This window comes from Alligator mississippiensis, chromosome 1 (assembly GCF_030867095.1).
Source record: "Alligator mississippiensis isolate rAllMis1 chromosome 1, rAllMis1, whole genome shotgun sequence".
NCBI classification, from domain to species: Eukaryota; Metazoa; Chordata; order Crocodylia; family Alligatoridae; genus Alligator; species Alligator mississippiensis.
The window spans coordinates 348,079,297-348,103,146 of record NC_081824.1 but is presented as its reverse complement, the minus strand read 5'-3'; the positions used below and the strand labels follow the sequence as shown (position 1 = coordinate 348,103,146).

The 23,850-nt window shown below is 43.7% G+C and overlaps 1 protein-coding gene across 1 annotated transcript in view; it reads right to left on the bottom strand.

Annotated features, from left to right (window-relative positions):
- Positions 1-5,737: 5,737 nt before the first annotated feature.
- The window catches only part of ECRG4 (ECRG4 augurin precursor), a 41,946-nt gene continuing 23,833 nt past the window's right edge, over positions 5,738-23,850 (bottom strand). Inside the window, exons 2-5 of the mRNA XM_019485015.2 lie at positions 15,377-15,510; positions 12,234-12,281; positions 8,092-8,249; positions 5,738-6,133 (exon numbers count right to left, since the gene is read on the bottom strand). Coding sequence (XP_019340560.2) covers positions 5,972-6,133; positions 8,092-8,249; positions 12,234-12,281; positions 15,377-15,476 — 468 coding nt within the window. The 5' untranslated portion in view covers positions 15,477-15,510 and the 3' untranslated portion in view covers positions 5,738-5,971. The remainder of the gene's footprint in view (positions 6,134-8,091; positions 8,250-12,233; positions 12,282-15,376; positions 15,511-23,850) is intronic.

The window sequence follows — 23,850 nt, the reverse complement described above, 5'->3', positions numbered from 1 at the left end:
TTATTAAGTAAAAAAGATTTAAACAGCAGCTTGTGGTGGGAACTATTATACCCCAGCAGCCAACAAATCGGAAGTCATTGTATGGAAGCGTGGCACTGAGCAGTGTAATCTCATTAGTAGTGGAACAGGCAAGACAGAAACAGGCATGTGTCTGGCTACTCAAACTCTGACACTTCTTCCGTGACCAGATCCTCAGGCCCATCCCTGAAGGGACCCTTGGCACATGGTTCAAGCCTTCATCGGCCTGCGTGGTCTGTTCTGGGATCAGAATAGGCTGAAGGAAGGCTGACCCAGGAAAGTTATCAAAACACAAGCTCCACAATCTGGGCTTCACCTCTGTCCCAAATGCAAAGTAGGTGAGTTGGGAACTTACAGTGAAACCCAGACTCTAGTTCCTACCCCCATCCTGGCAATCAAGCTTAGGTATAAAGCCTGCATGAGTCCAGCTTTGTAACTTTGGACAGTTTGGAAATTTGGGCTAAAAACTAGGTAAGAACCCAGGTTAACACGTCTGCAACAAGTACTCCATTGCATGAGGGAGAAGGGAACAAGATATTTTGGGAACTTCTCTGTACATAGGCTAAGAGGTATACATAACAGTGGCTTTGGGAACATGCGTTGTTAGGTTTGTCCTTTGAATAAGGAATGATACCCCTCGGGCATTTCCTTGGAAAATTGATAGTATTGTCTTTGGGGTCTGAATTACTGATTTAGTTTGTGGCAATGTAAGGACAGCTGGTCTTGAGGCATTAAAAGTGGCATCACAGCAAACTGTTCATATTCTGTGGGAAGTATTAATGAACAATGACCGCTCTTTCATTTTAGTCAGGAAGCGATATGATTTCAGTTGTCAGCATGGCCAGAGATGTTACGGTGCACTCTACTTGCATACATTTCAGATAAGTGCATAATTCTCTTAACTGTATAATATAAAGACGACCAAATTGGCTACCTATTGCTTACATTGTAACTAATTGCTTATTGGTTAAGTGCATAAACTAAGGTGGAGTAAATTAGGTGCCATCAATTTCAAGGATTCTTACTCAGTCTTCAACTGAACAGGACCTGCCAAGGCTGCTATTAAAGGCATAGGGTGCTCTGAAAAACAAAGTAACATGTCTTAACGAGACAAAAAGCTTAGACTGTGCAGTTCATGTAGTTCATGAGCACTGTTTACCTGGAGTTCGGATAAGGACGTGCTCCCTGTAAGTCTTTCTTCAGTCCTGAAGCGCTGCACTCATTGCACTGCACTTTCTGGTAGTCTACCTTATCTACATATACAAAGAGAAATGTGGCCTCTGCTTAGGTAAGTTTTTTTTGTTTTTCTTTCTTGATTTTTTTTTTCTTTTGGAGTTGGTCGGGGGGTAGGGGTTATGGAGAGGGGCAGCCTGGAAATGCTTGCAAAAGCTTAAATATTATATGAAAATCAGCAACGTTATCTAATTAACTTTATATAGAAACCTAAGAGCTTTTGTTTTAAAAAAGCTAAAAGGGGTAAATGTAAATTTCCATTTTACTTTTCTGTTGGATTGACTGTACAATGAGATGTAGAGAGAGAACATAAGGGTTTTTTAAGTATTAATAGTGACTTCATTCATTGGATGTTGTAAATTATTTTGGAAATCAGCACTATTTGAATGGTACAAAACCCTGGGTTCCTTATTTTTTCCCCTTTTCATATGGTACAAAAGGAAAAGAAACTTCAAAAAAATATATATTTTGGAGGCAGAAGGCAAGGCAAGGCAGCATCTTAGAAACCAACTGATTCAGGGAAGCTTAATATTTCATAGGCAACAGCCTATTTTGTTAGATGCTAAGAAAGGACCCATGAACTATGCAAGAGAAAGTATGATTGAAATAGCATAAACAGTTGTTGCCTACATTAGACGGTTGCACCAAATGAACTAAATTTAACTTAGTAGGTTTTTCTATGAATAGCTTATGTAAAATAGAAGGAAACTGGTTTTATGTAAGATCAGTCAGTTTTCTTCTGCATAAAAATGGTTGACAGACAGAGCCAGATGGAAAGGAAAACTGGCCAGCATTTTTTAATCTCCTTCCTTTTGGTAGCTGTTTCTCCATCTCAGTATTTGGATGGGAGTGAGGGTATCAACAAATGTGGCAAGAGTCATACGTAAGAATTAGAAGAAATAACAAGCAGGGAGCTATCACTCATCCTTATGTGATGCTTTGAAAATTTGTACGTACTCTAAGCTACAGCAAGCCAGAGGTTCCTGACTCTCGTTCCTTCACAACTGCCACAGACCTTGTTTTAATGCTTTTCATTTTGACCTTTCCCCTCTGTACTCATCATGTCAGTCTCTTGACTTCATCCAGCACTTCCTTCCATTACTTGTCCTCCCTCAAACTTTGTATTGTCACTGAATCTTTTGATATCTTAGGCTTCCTTTTAATGCAGCCACACTTAAAGATTTTCTACAGTGTCCAGCTGAAGGGAAAAAAAGTATGCAGCCTATTTGCTGTACCATAGCTTCAAATTATCTTTTTAAACATGCACATGTGAATGGAAGTATGCCCTTCCTGTGAAGAAAGTATCAAGAGCTTTATAAATAGTGAGCTAATGTGAGACTATCATCGATATTAAGTGCATTGAACAATGTATATTTATATTTAATTATATAGCAAGGCTAAGAGCCTTTAAACCTGGATAAGTTGACACTCACATAATTTAAAAATAGTTCCTTCAGAAATTACATGCTAAGTTTTAGGCCAGATCAAATTTTTATAGGTAAATTGAAGAGGGCACCACATAGATTATAAAAGTGTTATCATATTTAACTTATGTCATGCACCAGAGTATTTTGTACAGTATGGAAATAGAAAAGGGACTATAACTGTGTTTAAATCTTGAGGAAACCTTTTCCCTGTACCATATGGAGATATATGTACAGTCCCGACACAAAGTTAAATATCTCTGCCCATCTGAAAACCATTGGATTATATGCCCAAATTGGGTGATATCATGCCATTGATGGGAACCTTCAATTTTCCAGACATCTACTAGAAAAATAATACAGCCAAATATAAAATATCAGGAAAGCTCCTAACTTGTGTGGAGGGCAGCTTTCTGTTCCAAAAGCTTAAGGGCATCATATATCTTAGATCTCATCCTGACTAATAGGAAGAACCGGTGGAGTATCTGAAGGTGATAGAAAACTTGGGAGGAAGAGATCATGATATGATAGAAGTCAAGATCCTGAAAATTGGGAAAGCATGATGTCAGCAGAACTAAGATTAGATTTCAAAAGGTTTGATTTGGAGTGACTCAAGGAGATGGTAGGCATGGTGCCATAAGACTAAAGGACAGACTAAAGGATAAAGGTGCCCAGGAAGGCTGGAAGCTTGTAAAGGGCACAGTATCAGAAGCCCAACAAAAAACCATTCTGACACAATGGAAGCACAAAAATAGCAAGACAAATATGGCTATATGAAGAGCTTCTAGGATGAATTGAGTGCAAAAAGAGAGCATACAGGCAGTGGAAAAATGGGCAAGGTCACCAAGGAAGCATACCAGAAAATAGCAAGAGCTTGCAGGGACAACATCAGGAAAGCAACAGGAAAAAATGAACTTCACCTTAAGAGTGAAGTTAAAGATAACAAGGTTTTATAAATGTTGGCCAGAAAAGAAAAACCAAAGAAGTTGTGGATATGCTGTTAAATAGCCATAAGAATTCAAAGAAGGTGGAGTTGCTCAATAGGTTGCTCACAAAAAAAGGCTGCAATTAGGCAGCTAATGAAGATTATTTGGATAAGAAAAGGAACAAGATGAGGGATGAGAAAATAAAAGAAACAGAGAGCTTATGATGCATCTAAATGAATTCAAGTCAACAAGGCCCAGTGAACTTCATCCCAGGATACTGAAGAAACTGGCAGAAGAAATCTCAGAGTGCTTGACAATGTTTACAAATTTATAGGAGGCAGGTGTGGTACCAAAGGACTGGAAACATAGTGTCCCTCTTTAAAAAAGACAAAAAGGAGGACCCAAGGAACCAGATAACCTCACCTCAATACCTGGAAAGTTACTGGAGCATAGTCTAAAGAAGTCCAGTTGCAAGCCGCCGGCATGGATTTACTATCAATAAAGCATGTTAGATAAACCTGATGTCCTTAGAAACAAGACAGTTAGTTGGGTGGATGAAGGGAATGCAGCGGATATTGTGCATCTGGACTTCAGCAAGACTTCTGACAAACTTCCACATGACCTAAAACAAACTGCAGAAGTGTAGCTAAACCAAACTACTGTAAGGTGGACAAACTGGCTCAATAGCTGCAAGCAAGTGGTAATTGGCTCTATGTTGGAATGGCAGGAAGATTTGAATGGAGGCCCCAGGATCTGTCCTGGTCCCAGCTGTTCAACATGTTTATTAATGATCTAGATGCTTGAACAGAAAGCTGCTTGAGCAAATTCATGTAAGATATAAAACTAGAAAAGGTTGTGAACACACCGGACGGCAAAAGCATAATTCAGAAGGATCTTTACAGACTGGAAAGCTGGGCTGGAGCTAACAGAATGAAGTTCAGTGCAGACAAATGCAAGGTGCTACACTTCAGGAAAAGTATTCAAAAAGCATGGATTAAAATGGGAGACACCTAGTTAGATGGCAGCACTACAGAGAAGGATCTGGGACTCTTAGTGGATTACAGACACAATATGAGTCTGCAGTGTGACACAGCTGCACAAAAGGTGAAAGCGGTTTTGGGATGTATCAACAGAAGCATTATTTGCAAGACATAGGAGGTAATAGTGCCTCTTACCTCTTGGCAGCAGTTAGGCCTCATCTAGAGTACTGTGTGCAGTTTTGGTCCCCACAGTTTAAAAAAGAAATGGAGAAGTTAGAGATTGTCCAGAGATGGGCAACAAAAATGATAAAAGTTTGGGAGGAAAGCCAGGCGAGGAGAGACTGAAGGAAAAAGGCATGTTCAGTTTGCAGAAAAGGCACCTACTATGGAATATGATAGCAGTCTTCAAATATTTTAAAGGCTGGCACAAAGAAGGAACACACCTTTTCCCTCTTGCTGCAGAGAGGAGGACACAAACCAAAGGACTGAAGTTGCAGCAATGTAGGTTCTGGTTGGATATCCAGAAAAACGTCCTCGCTGTTAAAACAGTGAGGCAGGGAATTCACTGCCTAGGGACTCTCCGTCACTGGAGGTAGAAGTTGGACAACCATTGGTCAGGGATGATCTAGGAATAGCTATGCCTATAATATGCATTTTCCATGCTTCTGGGCTTTTCTGATTGTCACATGGGGCTGGGAAGGAATTATTTTCCCCTCCTGTTCCTACATACCAAGTTTTTCTTTTTTCCCCCCACCCCATCTTCCTTAGTGGCACTGCAGCCAAAGCTAGGGATTTCAACTGGAGTGTGCCAGTGCTCCTGCTGGGACTAAAACCCAGAAGTCCCTGGCTAGAGAGCTGTCCTCCTGCTTTACCTATGGGATGTAGGGTGTTGTTTGTGTCAGGGTTGACTGTGTAGTTTTACGAATAAGACAGACAAGGATTTGCAGGCTATGGTTTGGATAGAAATGATCCTGTCACTGGCAGGGGGTTGAATTAGATGACCATCAGAGATTACATCCAGCCCTACTTTTGTATAATTTTATGACTGGGAAATTTATTTTAGGAATGTAAATGAGAAAAAAAGCTGTAAAATATCATCTCTAACATAGTGCTTTGAAACGAAGACTATTATTACAAACACATTTTACCAAAGAAATGGGAAAAATGCTTATTTTAATAAAAGGTTTTAATTCAAACATGACTACATAATGTACTACTAACTGTAAAAAAAAAAAAAAAAAAATCTAAATTACTTTTTCCTGTGCTTGACAGTTCTTCTCTTTGTTCATATACATGAGTAGTAGAAAAAAGGAGAGGGGAGGGAATGTGAGTGAGGAAACTCATCTCAACCCAATACCCTCTTAGAATTATTATAGTAGAATAAATGAGGTTAATAGTCATCATAATTAACACTTGCTCCATGCCTGAAGGTATGTGGATTTCGTGGACCAATAGGTGCATCTTCATCATAATGGTGCTGGTAATATCCACCATAGTATTCATTGCCACCCCGTCCCAGGCTTGTCCAGTAGGAGACATCATCTTCAAATTTCTGCAAACCAAAGAGGAATTTATCTGCTTGTATTCTAGACTTTCCAGCCTTTATATACAAAGGAGAAAAGAATAGCGGTGTTGGTTTCCGGAGTCTCTGATTTAGAAAATGCACATTTTAAAAATATTTTTGGATTTACAGCTATGTTATACACAGTATTAACCACTCAACAAATAAAGAGAATATTACACTAAAAATATAAAAAAATACTTTGGAGAAGCTAATTTTTAGCATAGTGCTGATGATCATAAAAACACTTGGATGACTTTAAATCAGTAAACAGTAGGTCTGGTTTTCTCTTGCCTTGCACCATGTGTAGACACATGCACTCTGAAATATAAAGTTAGAGTTGGTGTGAAATATTTTTCATTCACATATGTGTGTGTGGTTACAATGCGCAAGGAACAGAAGCTCATGCTCTGCAAAAATATACTAAGCAGGAATGTTTCTTCCTATTCATAAAGAAAACACAGGCAAGTTAGAGGGATGGTATCATGTGCAAGAATATCAAGCATCTGCCAGACCAAATTCTCGCCTTTGAAATAAGGATTAAATTGGAAATTGGAGATTTTAACTGCAGTTTGAAAAAAGTTTTTTTTGTGAACTTATTTCTGAATATTGTCTGACATTCTTTTTAAAGCATTGCTAAACTACTTAATTGCTAAAACTGTTTTTATTATACAGATTTAGAGCTTTAAAATTTTTGAAATATATGTCCTAGTATTTGTTAACCAAGAAATCCTAAAATCCTGATTTATTATAATCCAACCACATGCTTGATTTCAAGCAGTTTTTTGAAATATGCATATGCAATTCCAAAAGGAACATTTAACATTATGGGGAGGATGCTCAATCTTTTGTTACCTGTTTAGTATATGCCTATAGTCTTGAATCTCTGAGGCACTAAATGACTTTACTTATTCCTTTATGTTCTGATTAAGTGCATGTCTCCTCACACAATAATTTAATACTTTTTATTTACAGGACATGTAGAACCATTAAGAATTTTATTCTCCATTATCCTACTCCAGGCAAAGGAATATGTAATAATTTAAGCTTAAAAAATCAGCAGTTTTATCTTCTAAACAATCCACACAGCCTTGGAGATTTTACTTTAATACAGCCTGCTGCTGGTACCAGTTTGATCTCATCAGACGTATTCATGCAGTTAATAGAAGCCAAAAATTGAGTATCTATTACTAATTTAAATTCTCCTTTTTGTATCAACTATAGCAAAACTGGAAGATACAACTAAAACATGCAATTTCCCCAGTGTTAGTGTTCTATCAGGGATGGCTTTGTGCAATATGCATATGAACTAGTACTTTGGTTTCACCCCAACTTTTCAACATATTCATTATTTTTCCAGGAAGTATCATTTATAAGAAGTCTTGCCAAACACCTTCAACTAGTTGCCATGTTTTCTACATATTTGTGTTGACTTAAAACTTTTATCACGCATGAGGGTGAGAAGCTGAGAACAGGACATGTCCCAAACATGTGGGTTACATGAGGTGAAAACATCTCCCACAATTGTCAGTTGTGAGCATGGCTAGAAAAATGCTGAACATGCCAAACTTGTGTGTTTCTCCACGCCACAAATTCACTCAAAGGACTAGGCTGATACTACCAGACTCGCATGTCATGTGAAAAATGTGCAAGTTAGTTCAGTATGTGTGCGCCTCACACAAAAATGCAAACATATAAGCCAGATTATAATTTAGTTTAATTAAAAGATATCTTTGTAGGAATAGCCTTTTTTTATAACCTTTGTTATAAACTGAATGGTAGAGATTCCTACTGGTAAATAAAGTTCTCTAGCAAACATGGGCTCTGCAGTTACCTGTAACATTTATTACTCAAGCTATAACAATGTCACCTTGTGGAAAAAAGAACTAAAGCATGTTTTGCACTGGCATGCTATAATCCCCTTTGTTTCTTGAAACACTGGTACTCACTGCTTCATCAAATCCCAGGTAGAGGAATTGTTGGTACCATTGCTGCACATCTGGTTGAGTCCTGTCCCACAGCTGGCGCTTCTGGCGTTTCAAACTGCTTAAAAACTCCTTGGCCTTGTTTTCTTTTACTGACACCTCTGTTTTAGCTGGAGCAGGAGCTGAAATTTAGTTCCCCAAAAGATACGCCAGTAAATTTTGGATCAGCCCAAAATCTACCATAATGAGATCTTTCATTAAACCTTCTTTCATGTTTTGTTGTTCTATACATGCAGGAATAATAAGAGTAATAAAAAGTAACAGAAATCACTATAATAAAATATAACACAGCCCATTGATTTACTTCATTTTGTTAAATTTTTGCTCTGGCTGTACTCATCTAAAAGATATACTATAAGCAAGGAGTGAAAAGGCCTCTATATTGTAAATTGTGTGCTTTCATGAGTGATGTTCGTATCCCATCTCTGTGTTGCTAAGAGGAGGATAGGAAAAAAAAACGGATACAAACCAAGAGTCACTCTGGAAACAAGCCTACAGAGGCTATGACAAATACTAACAACTAAGGATTCAGAGAAAATACACATAAATTGACTTTAAATCATTTCTGAGGTCATGTGGAAATAATTTTTACACATTTTACATGTTAAATTTTACATATTAAGTTCTTTTTGCTGATTGAGCCAATGTTAGAAACTTGCAAAACGTTATGTCTGACTACATACTAGGACAGGAAGAAGGACGAATGATGAAGATGGTATTGTCCATTTGTTTTGTATTTTTAGTGTGCTTCCAGAAAGAGGGCTCTAATAGACTAGACCTAATGAGCACAACAGTCCTAGAGGGTCAAACCCTTCCAAGCCCCACTACTAAGCACAAGAAACAAGCCTTGCAGTTCTTTCTAGCCCAGGCCATCTCCTCCATTCTCTGAGGCCATTTCATGAGTTGGCTATTAGCCCAGAGATCTCAGCACATCCATTTCTGCTCTATTTCATCTGCTACTGGGACAGTGAGACAAGGGATGCTGAAAGCTGATGCTTCTGCACTGTTTCCCTTGCCTGTACCTGGTGCTCAGAGAGGAGTAAAGAAAGCCCCAGGAGGTAAATGGAGATGCCTAGAATAAGGGGGGTGAAGAGTGCTAATGCAGCATTAAGTGGGCCCAAGAGAAAGTAGGGAAGAGTGAATCTGATTGGGGGTTTCTGTGGTTGAGCTAGAAACTGCATTGAGAGCAGGCAGGTAGCTGCATCTTAGGTGTTTCAGCCAGACTTCCTCTCTGTGGCACTGGTTCTTTTCCCTACCTAGTGTGTGTTGGCCGTGCCCATTTCAACCCATGCTCAATTCTTAAGTCACTTCAAATCATCTATACACTGGACCCTTATTTGTCTTTGGCTGGTGTGCTCTTCCAAGCAGGAACCTGGTCAATGCCCTATCAGTATTCTCCTTTAATAGGAGAGCAGACAAAAGGAACAAGTTAAGGTGCTGTAGCTTGCACCTTTTCTACTCTAGACCTGAGACCCCAACAGATAGTGGTGCTGATGTTGGGTAAATGGGAAAAAAACTCTAGTACCTACCAGATGGAATTAATATTAAATATAATTGGAGGATATAGGCAGACAAGGTTCTTTGGGTGAGTCTGATATCTTTTATTAGACCAGGTCCCTCTTCACTGGCTGCCTATCTTGTATGCATACCAGCCCAGCCCCTGGCTTCTTTACTTTTCATTCCATCCAGAAATAGCGCACACCAACTGCTGAAACTTCCTCAGCCTGACGAAGGGTTTTTAAACCCAAAAGCTTGTTTTAAAAAAAATATTTTTCCATCTATTTAAGTTGGTCTAATAAAAGATATCAGATTCACCCAAAGAACCTTGTCTGCCTGTGTCGTTAGACCAACATGGCTACAACCTATACCCCTGTAGCACTGGAGGATATAGACAGAGGAACAATGATATCAATGTAAAGAGGTTATCACTCACATTGGATCAGCTTGTAACTGTTTCATGGGTCTGCTCCTACCCCACAGTAAGCAAAATCAAAATACAGTGATACACCCCTTAAATGAAACAATGGGCAATTTTACTTCTACTTACCATGGGGTAGAATGGACAGGTGAAATTGTTACAGCAGATTCAGATGAGCTACTGTCAGCACTCCCCCTCTTTTCAATCCATATAATTTTTGGTCTCTCCATTCCCTATGCTGATTTTATCTGGGTGCCTTTGGACAATGTATGCATATACTGGAACCTGTAAACCTATATTTGCTACCTGAGGCTCAGTAGTATGTAGGATCATTTGCTTTCAGGTTGGTTATTTGTCTGTCACATAGGTTATCCCCTGTCATTTCTGTTGCTGTTTTCTGCATCAGCTGTAACACATGCACGGTATTTCCAAGAACATGCGTAATAAGCCTCATAGAATTGCAAATGTATGTCTCAGTGCAGGGGTCGGCAATGTTTTTGGCCTGAGTGCCAAAAAAACCAACGGCCTGGACCTGGAAGATGTTGGCATGCCAGGGGTGGATGGCAGGGGAGCCACAAGAGGCCAGATCCTTGTTGTGGCAGCGCAGCCCTGGCCCCTTCCCTGCTGGGGCTCTGGATCCCAGTACAGTCACTGGCAGCCTTGTGCCTGCCTGCATGCAGCCCAGGCTCTGAGCAGACCCTCTGGGCTAAGTACAGATAGTTAAAAAGCCTGAGGCTGAATTAATTCAGTTGTTGCAGGTTAGTCTAAGCTGCAGAGATTGAACTGATAAGCAAATGAACAGATATTTCTGATTCAGCAAATGCAGCCGCATGCCTGCAGTGGCTCAAGCCAGGTGCCAGGGGGTGCTGGAGCATACCTGCCAGACACTGCCAAAGGGAAAGGAAGAGAGAAGCCTTCCAAGACTTCCCCCCACTCCCTTCTGGAGTGGAGGAGGGCATGGCCAGGCCCCAGCCCCTGCTCTGCTTGGGGGGGGGGGGAGTGCTGCCAGGCTGAGGAGGGGTTGGGTGGGGGGAAAGGTAGTGGCATTGAATTCATAAAAGCTTGAACAAGAATAGTCCTTTCTCTGAAGTAAGCATTAAACACAGCTCAGCCGTGTGTTCACTTCCTCTTCCTGCTGCCCCCAAGGACTCTGGGATTTGCAGTCCACAATCATAACAGCAGAACTCTGCAGCATTGCTCAACACTTCCTCTTCCCACTTCCAGGTGCCTCTGGGATCTATAGTCCACAGTTGCAGCCAGCACTAAGTTTAACAGGGCAGGGCAGCTCTGTACTCAGGGGAAGGGGAGCTTAACCCCCCTCCCTGGCCCCAGACCCCAGCTGGGGTTTGCCTGAGGGAGCTAGTGAGCCAGCCCTCACTGCCTTAGCTAGGGAGCAGACAGGCAGGGCCAGCCCTGCTCTCTGGAGCAGACAGCACAGGACAGCCCAAGGCTGCAAAGCATGCTGGGATGCTGGGGGATTCAGCCAACTTGTTGACAACAGCAGCTGCACACCAGCCTCAGGGAGCTCCACAGAGGTTCAGGGGACCATGCTGCTCCCATCCCCTTGCCTGCTGTGCATTGCCAGGTATGTGTGAAGCCTCCACTGCCACAGAGCCTGGGCTGCTCGCAGCAAGCAGTAGGCAGGCTGCAAACAGCTGCACCAGGGTCTGAAATCCCAGCTCAGCTCCATTGCAGTGGTGGCTACAAACACAACCCAAAGCACATGTGCAGCCACTGGGCCAGGGCTCTGCTGGCTCTGCGGTGCACTGGATGCACCATTTGCAGCCTCCCAGCTGCCTGCCACAGAGCCCAGGATACTCCCAGCAGGGCTTACAGTCTCTCCGCGACCTGCCGTGAGCAACCCAGGCCCCATGGCTGGTGGCAGCTGCCTAGAACCCGGGCTGGCTGTGGTGTCCCAAGCAAAATAGCCTTACATGCCATGCTCTGGCACATGTGCTGGAGGTTGCCAACCCCCATGTTAGCAGTATTTTTGGCATGCTATATATTTAGTAGTGCCTGTACCCAGTTGCCTCTGGTGACTATTTCTTCCCATACTCCTGAAACTACCTTATCTTTTCATTGGAAAGACATTTAAAAACTATTCCTAATAAAAATACTCACATTAGAGTTTTGGCATCTGGCAATTGTATTTATATTTGCTTATCACTATGAAAGAGAATTTTTTTACCTTCTCGTTTTTGAAGCATCAGCTTAAGCTTATTTCCACTTGAGCCATCTAGATGAATAAAAATAAAGACACTCTTTATGTACTTTGTACGGCAGGAAGAAAAAATGTGAAAAACACATGAAAAGAAAAGAAAAAAACAGAAATGACACCTGAATATTAGGATAGCACTGAAGCAATGCTCATTAGTATCTGTCATCCTTCCAGTTCTGACACTCAAGTTCAATGTATACTATCAAAAAGCTTTTTCCTTTTAACATCCTTTCAGCATGCTACTTGGCACAGAAATGTGATACTGTCCTTGTAAACCTACTGCAATTGTTATATTTGTCAGCAGTTCAAGACTTCTGCTGGTGAAAGTGCTGTAATGTAATGTCCAGATTGGTGTGAAAATCCTCAGAGACTGTCACCGACTAAAAAGCATATTAACAAATAGACCTGCTCTCTCAAGCCTTAAATGTGTCAAAACTGTCATCTTGCTAAAATAATTTCCTGGTAGGAATTGAATATTAGGTGCCCATTGTATGGCATGTGTGAAATGCTTGAATTGTTCTGGAACCATATTCCCTGGTTTAAAAAGAGCAAGAAACAAAAAAGAAATTCAGGGGGACCACAGCACTTGATTTCTTGCCAATTTCTTTGTTACTGTTGAAAATGCTAATCCACCACAGTTGTTGGCTCATTTTAAGCAAGCATTTTGTGCCACGTTTATACTAGAAGGGCTTGATCCTGCACTTAGTTCAAATTTCCACTGACTGTAACAAAAGTTATGACGGAGTATAAGCTCTCCGTTAGCTTCCCCAAGGGGCTGGGCAGCATATAATTAATTCAAAGTGCAGCTATTAATTCGGTCTTCTATGTCATTCTTCCAGTTCTGATACTAAAATGCAACACAGGCTATCCGTAATCCATCTGCACTTCTGCACAGCCAAGCTCATTTGTACTGCTTATACATAAGGTGGTGGTACAAAGAGAATATTATGGTTCTGGGGAATTTTACACCTTTCCTTTTACCCATCTCCTCCTGATGGTCCCTGCAGGGACATGTGGTTCCCAAACATGGACTTACTAAGGACAGAATCTCCAGGAACAGAGCTAGCTTTGCTCCTTGAGCCCTTCTATTACCAATGGTAAGCTGCAACTTTGCTCAAAATGACAATGAGCTTGTCCTGTAATGTTTATGAGGGCATCTAGTGAGGGTGGTAACAGAACCAGTCGGGTTTGGAGCAAATGTGGGTACCAATGGAAACTGGGTGGAACCAGATTTTGTTCTTTTCAAAAGTGAAAGAAAAAAGAATTGGGGGGGGGGGGGGTCCCCCTGCCCTAATCCTGGTTTTTTAATGTTTAACAGGGAAAGCAAAAGGTTGCACGACTGCTTGCTTTATATGTATATGCATATATATATCTATATCTCTCCTATATATAGATATATGAGCAAGTGTGTGTGCATGTATCTAGAGTGAGTGTGTATACACATGTATGTGTCTATACAGTGTGTGTGTACACAATGTCTGTGTATCTAAATAGTGTGCGTGTATACACAGTGGGTGCATCTACATATGCAATTAATGCAACTGAATAAACTATGATGCAATATAAACTGGAGTAAATAATCCTGACATCACTGTCTATATGTGCAGTTAAGCACATTATTTTAAAAGTGCTGTTTTCTAGTACAGGCAACCTCCACTTAGCACTCTTAATTGGTTCCTGAAAAAATGAGCGTTTAGTGAAATGAGCGTTGAGCAAAACCAAAAGAATTTGATGACCCAAGATGGCGACTGCAATTATTTTTAATGACCCAAGATGATGCCCACAAGTGTTATAACAAAACTCACTGAGCACTAAGTGAAATCGGGTATCAATTTCTAATGAGTATTATAGCGAAATAGCACTAAGTGAAACAGCATTAAGCGGGGGTTGCCTGTACCTGCATCTGTACGTACTAGCAAACAGCACTCTAAATTAATCTACTGCACAGTAACTGCTGTGCACATGTAGACAGTGAAGCTTTACTGCGCATTAGATTAATCTAATGCGCAGTAAAGTACACGTTTAGGCATACCCAATGTGTGCATATCTGTATAGTGTGTACACATGTGTACAGTGCATCTATATAGTTTGAGTGTATATGCATACATCTACAGTGTGTATACAGTACAATGTCTATGTGTATCTATAGTGTGTGTGTGTGTGTATAGATATAGATATGGATATAATATAGATATAGATATATCAATATCTATATATATGGAATCTGCGGCAGGTTAGGGTGTATGTTGCATCAGAGTTGATGGTCATCTTCTATAGAGTTTAGAATAAATGATGGACACTTTGTATAGGATGGCTTGGCTAGGGCTGATCCTGCCTCAGGCAGGGGGTGGGACTAGATGACCTCTGGAGATCCCTTCCAGCCCTACTTCTCTAGGTTTCTATGACCATATACACGGAGATACAGAAACACGTACAGTGTGTGTGTGCGTGCATCTATCTATGAATATACCCATTTTATCTCTCTACATAGAAAGTGTGTATATCTATATATCAATGTGTGGGTGTGCATCCATCCTGTATATATACACATGTATTATTTGTAGAGAGAGATAAAATGGATGTATCCATATAGAAGGCATGTGTGCATCTCCCTAGTGTATTCATCTCTCTACTGTGTGGATTGTGTGTGTGTGTGTGCATGTGCATTTATCTAGTGTGTGTGCATGGGTGCATCTCCCTAGTGTATGAATCTCTCTACTGTGTGTGTGCATGTGCATCTATCTAGTGTGTGTCCATGTGCATCTATCCTGTGGGTTCATGTGTGCATCTATCTAGTGTGTGCATGCATCTATCTAGTGTGCGTGTGCATCTAGCTAGTGTGTGTGCGTGTGGATCTGTCTAGCGCATGTGCATCTGTCTCGTGTGCGTGTGTGCATGTGTTTGTGTGCATCTATCAACTATGTGGCCGTGCATCTACCGTGTGCGTGCGGGCGTGTGTGCGTGTTTCTCTCGTGCTTCCCACGGCCGCGCTGGTCCCGCGCCGGCGGCTCCTGGGGCGAAGCGACCTCCTGCAGGTCAGAGGAGGAGGGGACAGCCCGGGGTCCCGCGCACCCCCGCCCCGAGCCCGGCGCCCGCCCGCGCCCCGCACTCACCGGGCCCCGGGCACACGAGCAGCAGCAGCAGCAGCAGCAGCAGCAGCGGGGCGGTCAGCGGCAGCGCCCCCCGGCCGGGCAGCGGCGGCGGCATCGGCATCACGACTGGCCGGGCGCGGCTCGGGCTCCGGCACCTGGCGGGAGACAGCGCGGGCGCCTCAGCGGGGCTCCTCGGCCCCTCCCCCCGGCCCGGCCCGGCTGCACCCCCGCCTCAGGCAGGGTCCGCCACACACAGCACAGCCTACCGCCCTCCCCCGCCGCAGCCGGGAGAGACTCGTTTTTGGTTTTACTTTTGCAAAAATATTGATTTCTATATAGATAGATAGATACATTGCATAAGTAGAGATATACTCCCTGCGTGTGTAAACGCAGTAACCGCTCCCCCCCCCCCCCGCCACTTCTATCCAAGCTCCTGTGAGCCAAGCAACTCTTACGTTGTGTGCGCAGTTACACACAATGTGTGTACTTCTGGTGTGTGTGTATGTATGTATATATGTACACACTGTGTGTAGTGCTTATACACACAATGTGTGTAGTGATATAGTGTGTGTGTGTGTGTGTGTGTGTGTGCGCATCTACACATGCAATTAATGCACCTGAATGTACTGCACAGTAAGTGCAGGCACATTAAACTGCTCCCAGGCACACGTCTACACATACACACCAGTCAAGAGCCTAGTCCAGGGCTACTCCTGCCTTGCTCTACCCCCCTGCAGCAGCCCCAGGTACCAGCCCCCAGGTGCCAGGGGGCTCTGGGGGCAGCCCCGGGCTGGCAAGAGGCGCAGGGGGTCAGGCTTTGGAGCCGGGGGGCAGGAGGGAAGCTGTCCCCAGGGCCGGGGGCAGCTCCCAGCTGCATGGGGTTAGGGGTTAGCCCAGGGACAGCCAGAGCCAGGGACAGCTCCCCACTTGCTCCCCAGTGCTCAGGACTAAGTCAAGTAGCGGTTGTTCCCCCTGTTTCCTGGGCTGACTGGAAGCAATTTGGTCCCTGGTCAGCATCTACACGTGCACTTAGGTGCGTTAGTTTAAAGCACCATTTTTTAGTACCTGTATCTGTTGGTACAAGCAAATGATGCTTTAAATTAATCTAATGCACAGTAATTGCTGTGCACGTATGGACAGTGACACATTAGTATAATGCCCAGAAAAGCACACCCAATATATGTATACATAGTGTGCATGTGTGTGTGTACATAATGTATGTATATCTATCTATCTATAACCTGTGGCAACTGAGGGTGTTAGCTCTATGTTGTTAGGTTGACAGTCGTCTTATGTAGAGTTTAAACGATGGTTTGTTTGGGATGGATTGGATAGGGCTGATCCTGCCTCAAGCAGGGGGTTGGACTAGATCAGTGTTTCTCAATCTGTGGGTCGTGACCCAAAAGTGGGTTGCAAGAATATATGAAAAGAGTCATGAACAAACTTTAAAAATGGATTCTCCTTTGAAGGAGAAGACTGTGGGAAACCATGGCTTTTCCCTTGCAGGCTGGCAGAGTTCCAGCCTGCAAGGGGCTGCTTGGGGTACCCATGCACCACCCCCCCACACACACACACACACAAAGACTGCCCCACACACCCACCCCCTGCTCCATACACTGAGGGACTGGGGCCTGGGCACGGGGGGCAGCAGGTCAGGAGTGAGGGGCGCTGGGTCAGGACTGGCCATCAATGTTTACAAATGGGACCTGGTACAAGAAAGGTTGAGAACCACTGGACTAGACCTCTGGAGGTCCCTTCCAGCCCTACTTCTATGTAACTTCTATGATTCCAGCATTTAAGGTCTAGGAAGTTCTAATTCAGAAGCTGTGCCCCTAACTCTTACACTCAATAACTACTGATGCCTCTCTCCTCTAAGAATTTCTCCAACCCCTTTTTGAATTTGGTTAAACTGTGCGTTTCCACCACATCTGGTGGCAATGAGGTCCACACTTTAATTACACAGTTAAATTTAGTTCCACACTTTAATTTTATGGAAGGCTTTCAAAAGAAAAAAACAACAGGAAAAAAGCTATTAGATTGGATCTTTCAATAGAGTTACTCCCTGAGTGAAGTCACTCAGTCAGGAGGCCCACTAAAGGCTATTTTCTTCAGTTACAAATAGGGAGGTGGTGATTTTTTCCAATCCACACATCATGAGCACTATAGAACATATTCCAAGACAAATCAGCTCCAACAGTAGTGGGATAGAAGCAGTTCAAAGTATGCACTGCTTCTTGTAGATCCAAATTTCCACCACAGATATTTCCTTGATCTTATTATATCTAAACCAGACATGTCACTCTGGCAAATAATGCTACAATCGCTACCATTGACTAGATGAAGATGTCTGATTAAAAATTCTGAAATCTGGAAATAAATGACAGGAGATAACACGGTAGGCACCTACAGAATCTGAAATGAGGCAATGCAATATCATATTCAGAAAACATATAACAAATGCATTGTAATGATATAAAGATCACTTCTAAAATAAAACTGAATTTAGCTTGCTCTCTAAACAAATTTTGGGTTCATCAGTATGCTGAGGATCACTGTTTTTAAAAAGTGAGCTCAATCAGAGTTACTCTGAATGTAAACCATTTTAAAATGTATTCCCTTGCCAAGTTTTGTTTCACAGTTCCAATCAAACTCCATGTAATTATCCAGTAAGGGAATTATTTCAGTATGCAGTGGCCTGTCTACTGCACTTTGCTCAACAGCTGTTATGTATGAATTTGGTCCTTTGTGATTTTTGTATCATCTTTTCCATTTGCACATACATTTAAATATAGTTTCCTAGCACAGGGTTTACAGTTTTGCCATCAGTATTTCATACATTCTGGATTTTGTCTAATAATTTTTTCCCTTCTTAAATAGGCCAGGCAAACTCATAAATGTACATAGGCAGCTCGTACAAAGTTAGAAACCTTATTCTAGGAAATATATATTTTAAAAGGTCCTGATATTTTGTTTCTTACATTATTCTACAAGTTAAACCAGATCCTGAGCCATTGTAAATACAGTGGAATTAAGGCCTTGTCTTCATGCAGCTACTCAGGCAAGTTAATTTGAATTAGCTAAAGATGTATTTAAAGTGGTTGATATAATATGGACCCTTGGCAGACATTATATTTATGGCATGATTAAAGTGTTAATCATGCCATAAATTATAACATGGCTCATGTTCAGCCAATTTATGGCACCATCAAATGGTACAAAGATGTAATGTATAACCTCTTTGCAGTTGCCTTGTATGGCACCTTCAATTGAAGATGTGATATGATTTATTTTTCAGGTCTGGGCTGCCTCACCAGTGCCAACAACCAGCTCATTGTCATCATCAGCCCCAGACTGTCCCAGATCCCAGGGATACCCCCAGCCCGATCCCCAGGGATAAGGCTGAGGGCAGCTCCAGGTCCCAAACCTGAGCCTTTGGATTGGGCATGGGGCAATCACAAGGTCCATGACAGAGCTGCCTCCTTTCTGATCCACAGGATTGTTGGGCAGCCCTGTAGTGGTGCAGTTGGGATCTGAGCAATTTTATGCCCCATCCCAAATATTGTTTGTTTTGCTATACATGTCTGGCATGGCAGGATGCACAATTTTTGTGAGATCAGATCCCAATTGTGCCATTATTTTAACAGGAGTTATAGTGTCCGCATACAGATTTAATGCAGTTTAATTAATATGCTTTAAAAGTTACTTCAGATAAATTCTCTGAAGAGTCCCAGTGTAGAAAAAAATCTAAACCAGTTTACAGCAGCTGAGATCTGGTCCTTGAGGGTAGATCCAATTAAGTGTATAGATGCAGAATAACTGAGGGTACAGACAGACATAACAACTGGATTGCTATCAAAGGATACCAATCCAAGCTGTTTCCATGCACATATTACATCTGCATGATTCTGTAGTAATATGAGTGCACCCAAACCACTCCAACTTTACGCCTGCTTTATCAAAGGTCAAAATCAGGGGGATATGGTTCATTCATATCACTGCAGAATCAGACAGACATAACAGAGCATAAAGCTGCTGTGCCCTTCTGAGCAGCAGCTCCAGCTCCCCCTTTGAAGTAGCTACAAATGCACATTTGTCTACACTGTGGTCTAGATGGTCTAAATTCAAAATTGTGATTTGAAAAGCTCCCGCTGAGCTGCAGCCTAACTCTGGAGGTACTTAACTTCATTAAGCTTTTAACTCTGCAGTACCCCAGGTACTCAGAGTTCTGCTTTGGTGCATGTCCACATGTAATCAAGTCTGAGCAGATTAGCTTCTATATCACATTTAAACCCAGTTACGAGTCAGGAACTAGAAAGTCCACTGCCTACATCCTCTGAGGGGCCTGATTTGGTAGGCGGTGTTACAGAATGCTTAAGATACACCCACAAGACAGGGCTTCTCAGAAATGCGGTTGTGGCTATTTTCTTCTATTGCCATACTAGTACCTCACTTCTCAGTATATAATAGTCACATGAGTAGAGCTTTTACAGACAATTTAAGGCCTAGGTTCCATGCCTTCCTTAGATTGAGTGGAGTCAAATCCACTTTTCTTACCAACCACCCCCCTGCAGAATGTCCTAGGGTGGAGGGCATCCCTTCTATTGAAAACTGTGGTACAGAATAGAAGGCTCATTGAGAAGGAGACAAAGGTCCCTGCCACACTTTACACTTAAGGTGTGATTAACTGGTTAACATCTTAAGTTGTAACTGGGCCACACAATAAAGCAATTAATGGTGTCATAAAACAAGGCATAAACCACAAAGTTTTTCCACAAAAAATGTGGAACAACTTTGTGGCTGGTTCCTATGACACCACTAATTAAATATGTGGCCAGGTTCACCCCTGTGGCTGGGAGCCCAGATCAGCTGATGGGGCTTCCACTTGTGAGGTCATCATGAGATGGACTGGGCTGCACCTTTTCCCCAAAGGTAAACGTGTTTTCTCTTCTAGGCTGGCGGATTTCCTCTGGTGGACTTTAAACTAGGCTCATTGGGGGAAGGGGAAGACATGGGTGGAGGAAGCCTCAGACAAGCAAGCCAAGCATCTCCTGCAGGAGCAGCCCAGCCTAAACCGATGACAAGAGAAGCAGGTAATCAGGTAAGTGACATGGGCCCGGGTACAGCTGGGATTAGGGGGGCAGTCTATTCATCCTCAGGAAACCTCAAATGTTTCTATACTAATGCCTGCTGCATGGGGAACAAGCAGGAGGAACTAGTCCTCCTGCTAGCCAGCACCAACCCAGACATAGTGGGGCTCACCAAAACATGGTGGGACCCAACGCATGACTGGGCAGTGAATATCAAGAGCTACAGGCTCTACAGGAAAGATAGGACAGGTAGGAAGGATGGGGTGTGGCGCTTTATGTCAAGGAGCAACACACATCCACAATGTGTATCACTGGGTCAGAGGAGGAGCAAACGGAAGTGCTCTGGGTTAGAGTACAAGGGGGTTGGGGAGAAAGGGACTTAATGGTGGGGGTCTACTACAGACCACCCAACCAAGGAGAAGATCGAGACCAGAAATTCTTACGTCAGCTCACAGAGATAGTTAGGTCCAAGGATGTGGTCATCATGGGTGACCAAAACTTGCCAGACATCTGCTGGGAGGAGCGGACAGCCAGGTCTGACCACTCACGCAGGTTCTTAACTGATGTACACAACCTCCATCTTACCCAGGAGGTACACAGCCCCACCAGGGGAGACGCCTTGTTGGATTTGGTTCTGGCCACGGGCGATGACCTGGTACAGGGTCTGCGGGTGCTCGACCACCTAGGTGATAGCAATCATTGTCTGCTGGAATTCACCATCCAGCGCAAGGTGGCGAAAGCCTCCAGCAAGGCAGCAGCCCTTGACTTCAGGAGGGCGGACTTTAATGAGGTAAGAAGACTCGTGGGAGAAGCACTGAGGTCCCAGAGCTGGAGGGAGTTGAGTGTCCAGGAGGAGTGGTCGCTCCTTAAGGAGACAGTCCTCCAAGCTCAAAGGGAAGTAATCCCTACACGAATCAAAGGGGGCAAGAGGGCACAAAGACCCCCATGGCTTACCAAAAGCATCTGGGAACGTCTCCAAACAAAAAAGGCGTACACCCGTTGGAAGGGAGGGGCCATCACAAGAGAGGACTATACGTCGGTAGCTTGGGAATGTAGGGGGGCGGTCAGGAAGGCCAAGGCGGAAATGGAGCTGGGACTAGCGATCTAGATCAAGGACAACAAGAAGTCCTTTTTCAAATGCATGGGGGGCAAAAGAAAGTGCCAAGTAACATGGGGCCTCTGCAGGACACGCTAGGAAATCTGGTCATCTCACCCAATGGTAAAGTTGACATATTCAATAATTTCTTTGCCTCGTATTTCTGAGAAGGTACCTGGATATCTCCCCCAATGGCCCCCCCAAGGGCCCTGTGGGTGGCACACCCACACCCAGGCCTAGGGTTAATGAAGACCTTGTCAGGAAACTTCTGGAGGGACTAGATGTATTTATATCTGCAGGTCCTGATGATCTCCACCCCAGAGTGCTGAAGGAACTAGCAGGGGTCATTGCGGGACCTCTGGCACAGCTCTACGAGCACTCATGGCGCTCGGGCAATATGCCAGAGGACTGGAAAAGGGCCAATGTGGTCCCCATCTTCAAAAAAGGGAGGAAGGAGGACCCAGGAAACTATAGGCCTGTGAGTCTTACCTCGGTCCTGGGGAAGCTTTTCAAAAGAATTATCCTGGCACATGTCCACGAAGGGCCAGCAGGGGAGGTTATGCTCAGGGGCAACCAGCATGGGATCATTAGGGGCAGGTCTTGTCAAACCAACCTGGTGGCCTTCTACGACCAGGTCACCAAGTCCTTGGATGCAGGTGTCGCAGTGGATATAGTCTTTCTGGACTTCAGGAAGGCCTTCAACATGGTCTCTCATCCCATTCTCAGTAAGAAACTAGGAGACAGTGGTGTTGATGCCTACACGGTCAGATGGGTTACTAACTGGCTGGAGGGCTGCACCCAGAGGGTGGTGGTGGATGGGTCTTATTCAACCTGGAGGGATGTGGGTAGTGGGGTTCCCAGGGCTCGGTCCTCAGGTCCACACTATTCAACATCTTCATCAGTGACTTGGGCAAGGGGGTAGAAAGCACCCTGTTCAAGTTCGCAGATGACACTAAGATGTGAGATGAAGTGGGTATGCTAGTAGGAAAGAACAGGCTGCAAGCAGATCTAGACAGGTTACAGGGGTGGGCCGAAGAGAACAGGATGGGTTTCAACACTGACAAGTGCAGGGTAATGCACCTGTGGTGGAAGAACCAGCAGCACACCTACAGGCTGGGGAACTCCCTTCTCATCAGTGCAGAGGCAGAAAAGGATCTTGGAATCATCATTGATGCCACAATGAACATGGGCCGACAGTGTGGGGACGCAGTCAGGAAGGCCAACCATACCTTGTCGTGCATCCACAGATGCATCTCAAGCAGGTCCAGGGAGGTGATCCTCCCCTTCTACGCGACACTGGTCAAGCCGCAGCTGGAGTACTGCCTCCAGTTCTGGGCGCCGCACTTCAGGAGGGATATGGCCAATATGGAGAGGTCCCAAAGGAGGGTCACCTGCAAGATCTGGGGTCAGCAGGGCAGGCCCTACGAGGAGAGGCTATGGGACCTGAACCTGTTCAGCCTCCACAAGAGAAGGCTGAGAGGGGATCTAGTGGCAGTCTACAAACTAGTCAAGGGGGACCAGCAGGCATTGGGAGAGTCCCTGTTCCTCTGAGCAATCCCAGGAGTTACAAGAAACAACGGACACAAGCTAGCGGAGGGTAGTTTCAGGCTAGACATTAGGAAGTGCTACTTCACTGTCAGGGCGGCTAGGACCTGGAACCAACTTCCAAAAGAAGTGGTGCTGGCTCCTACCCTGGGGGTCTTTAAAAAAAGGCTGGACGAACATCTGGCTAGGGTCATTTGACCCCAGTATTCTTTCCTGCCACAGCAGGGGGTCGGACTAGATGATCTCCTCAGGTCCCTTCCGACCCTACCAACTATGAAACTATGTACTCCAGTGGCTGGGAGTCCTAGCAGCTGAGAGGACTCTGAACCATGGGAGTTTGGCACTTGCTAGCACAGGGGGAGCCTGGGATCATGATCCTAGGAACCCCCTGCACCAGCAGTAAGGCATGATGGGATCTGATGCATGATCTCACAATCATGCCTCCTGCCATACACATGTGGCATGTATTTACGTATTTAATTCAATGACTGGTTAATGTAAAATACAGAATTTGGCCTTAGAATATGGACCCATATCTGAGACAGAGCACCAGGTGAGTACCTTAACCAGTAGGCCACTGAGTCACACTCATTCTTGCATTTCTTCTCTTTGATCAGTAGACAGTGGCCAGTGGCAGTTTCAAGAGGAGCAGTGGACAGTCACCTTCTTTCCCTGACTCCCACATGCACAACTACCTTGGTAGTGAGATAATTGAAGTTGTGGGTTTAACTCATAGAATGTATTGACTCAGGTTCAAGGTTATCATT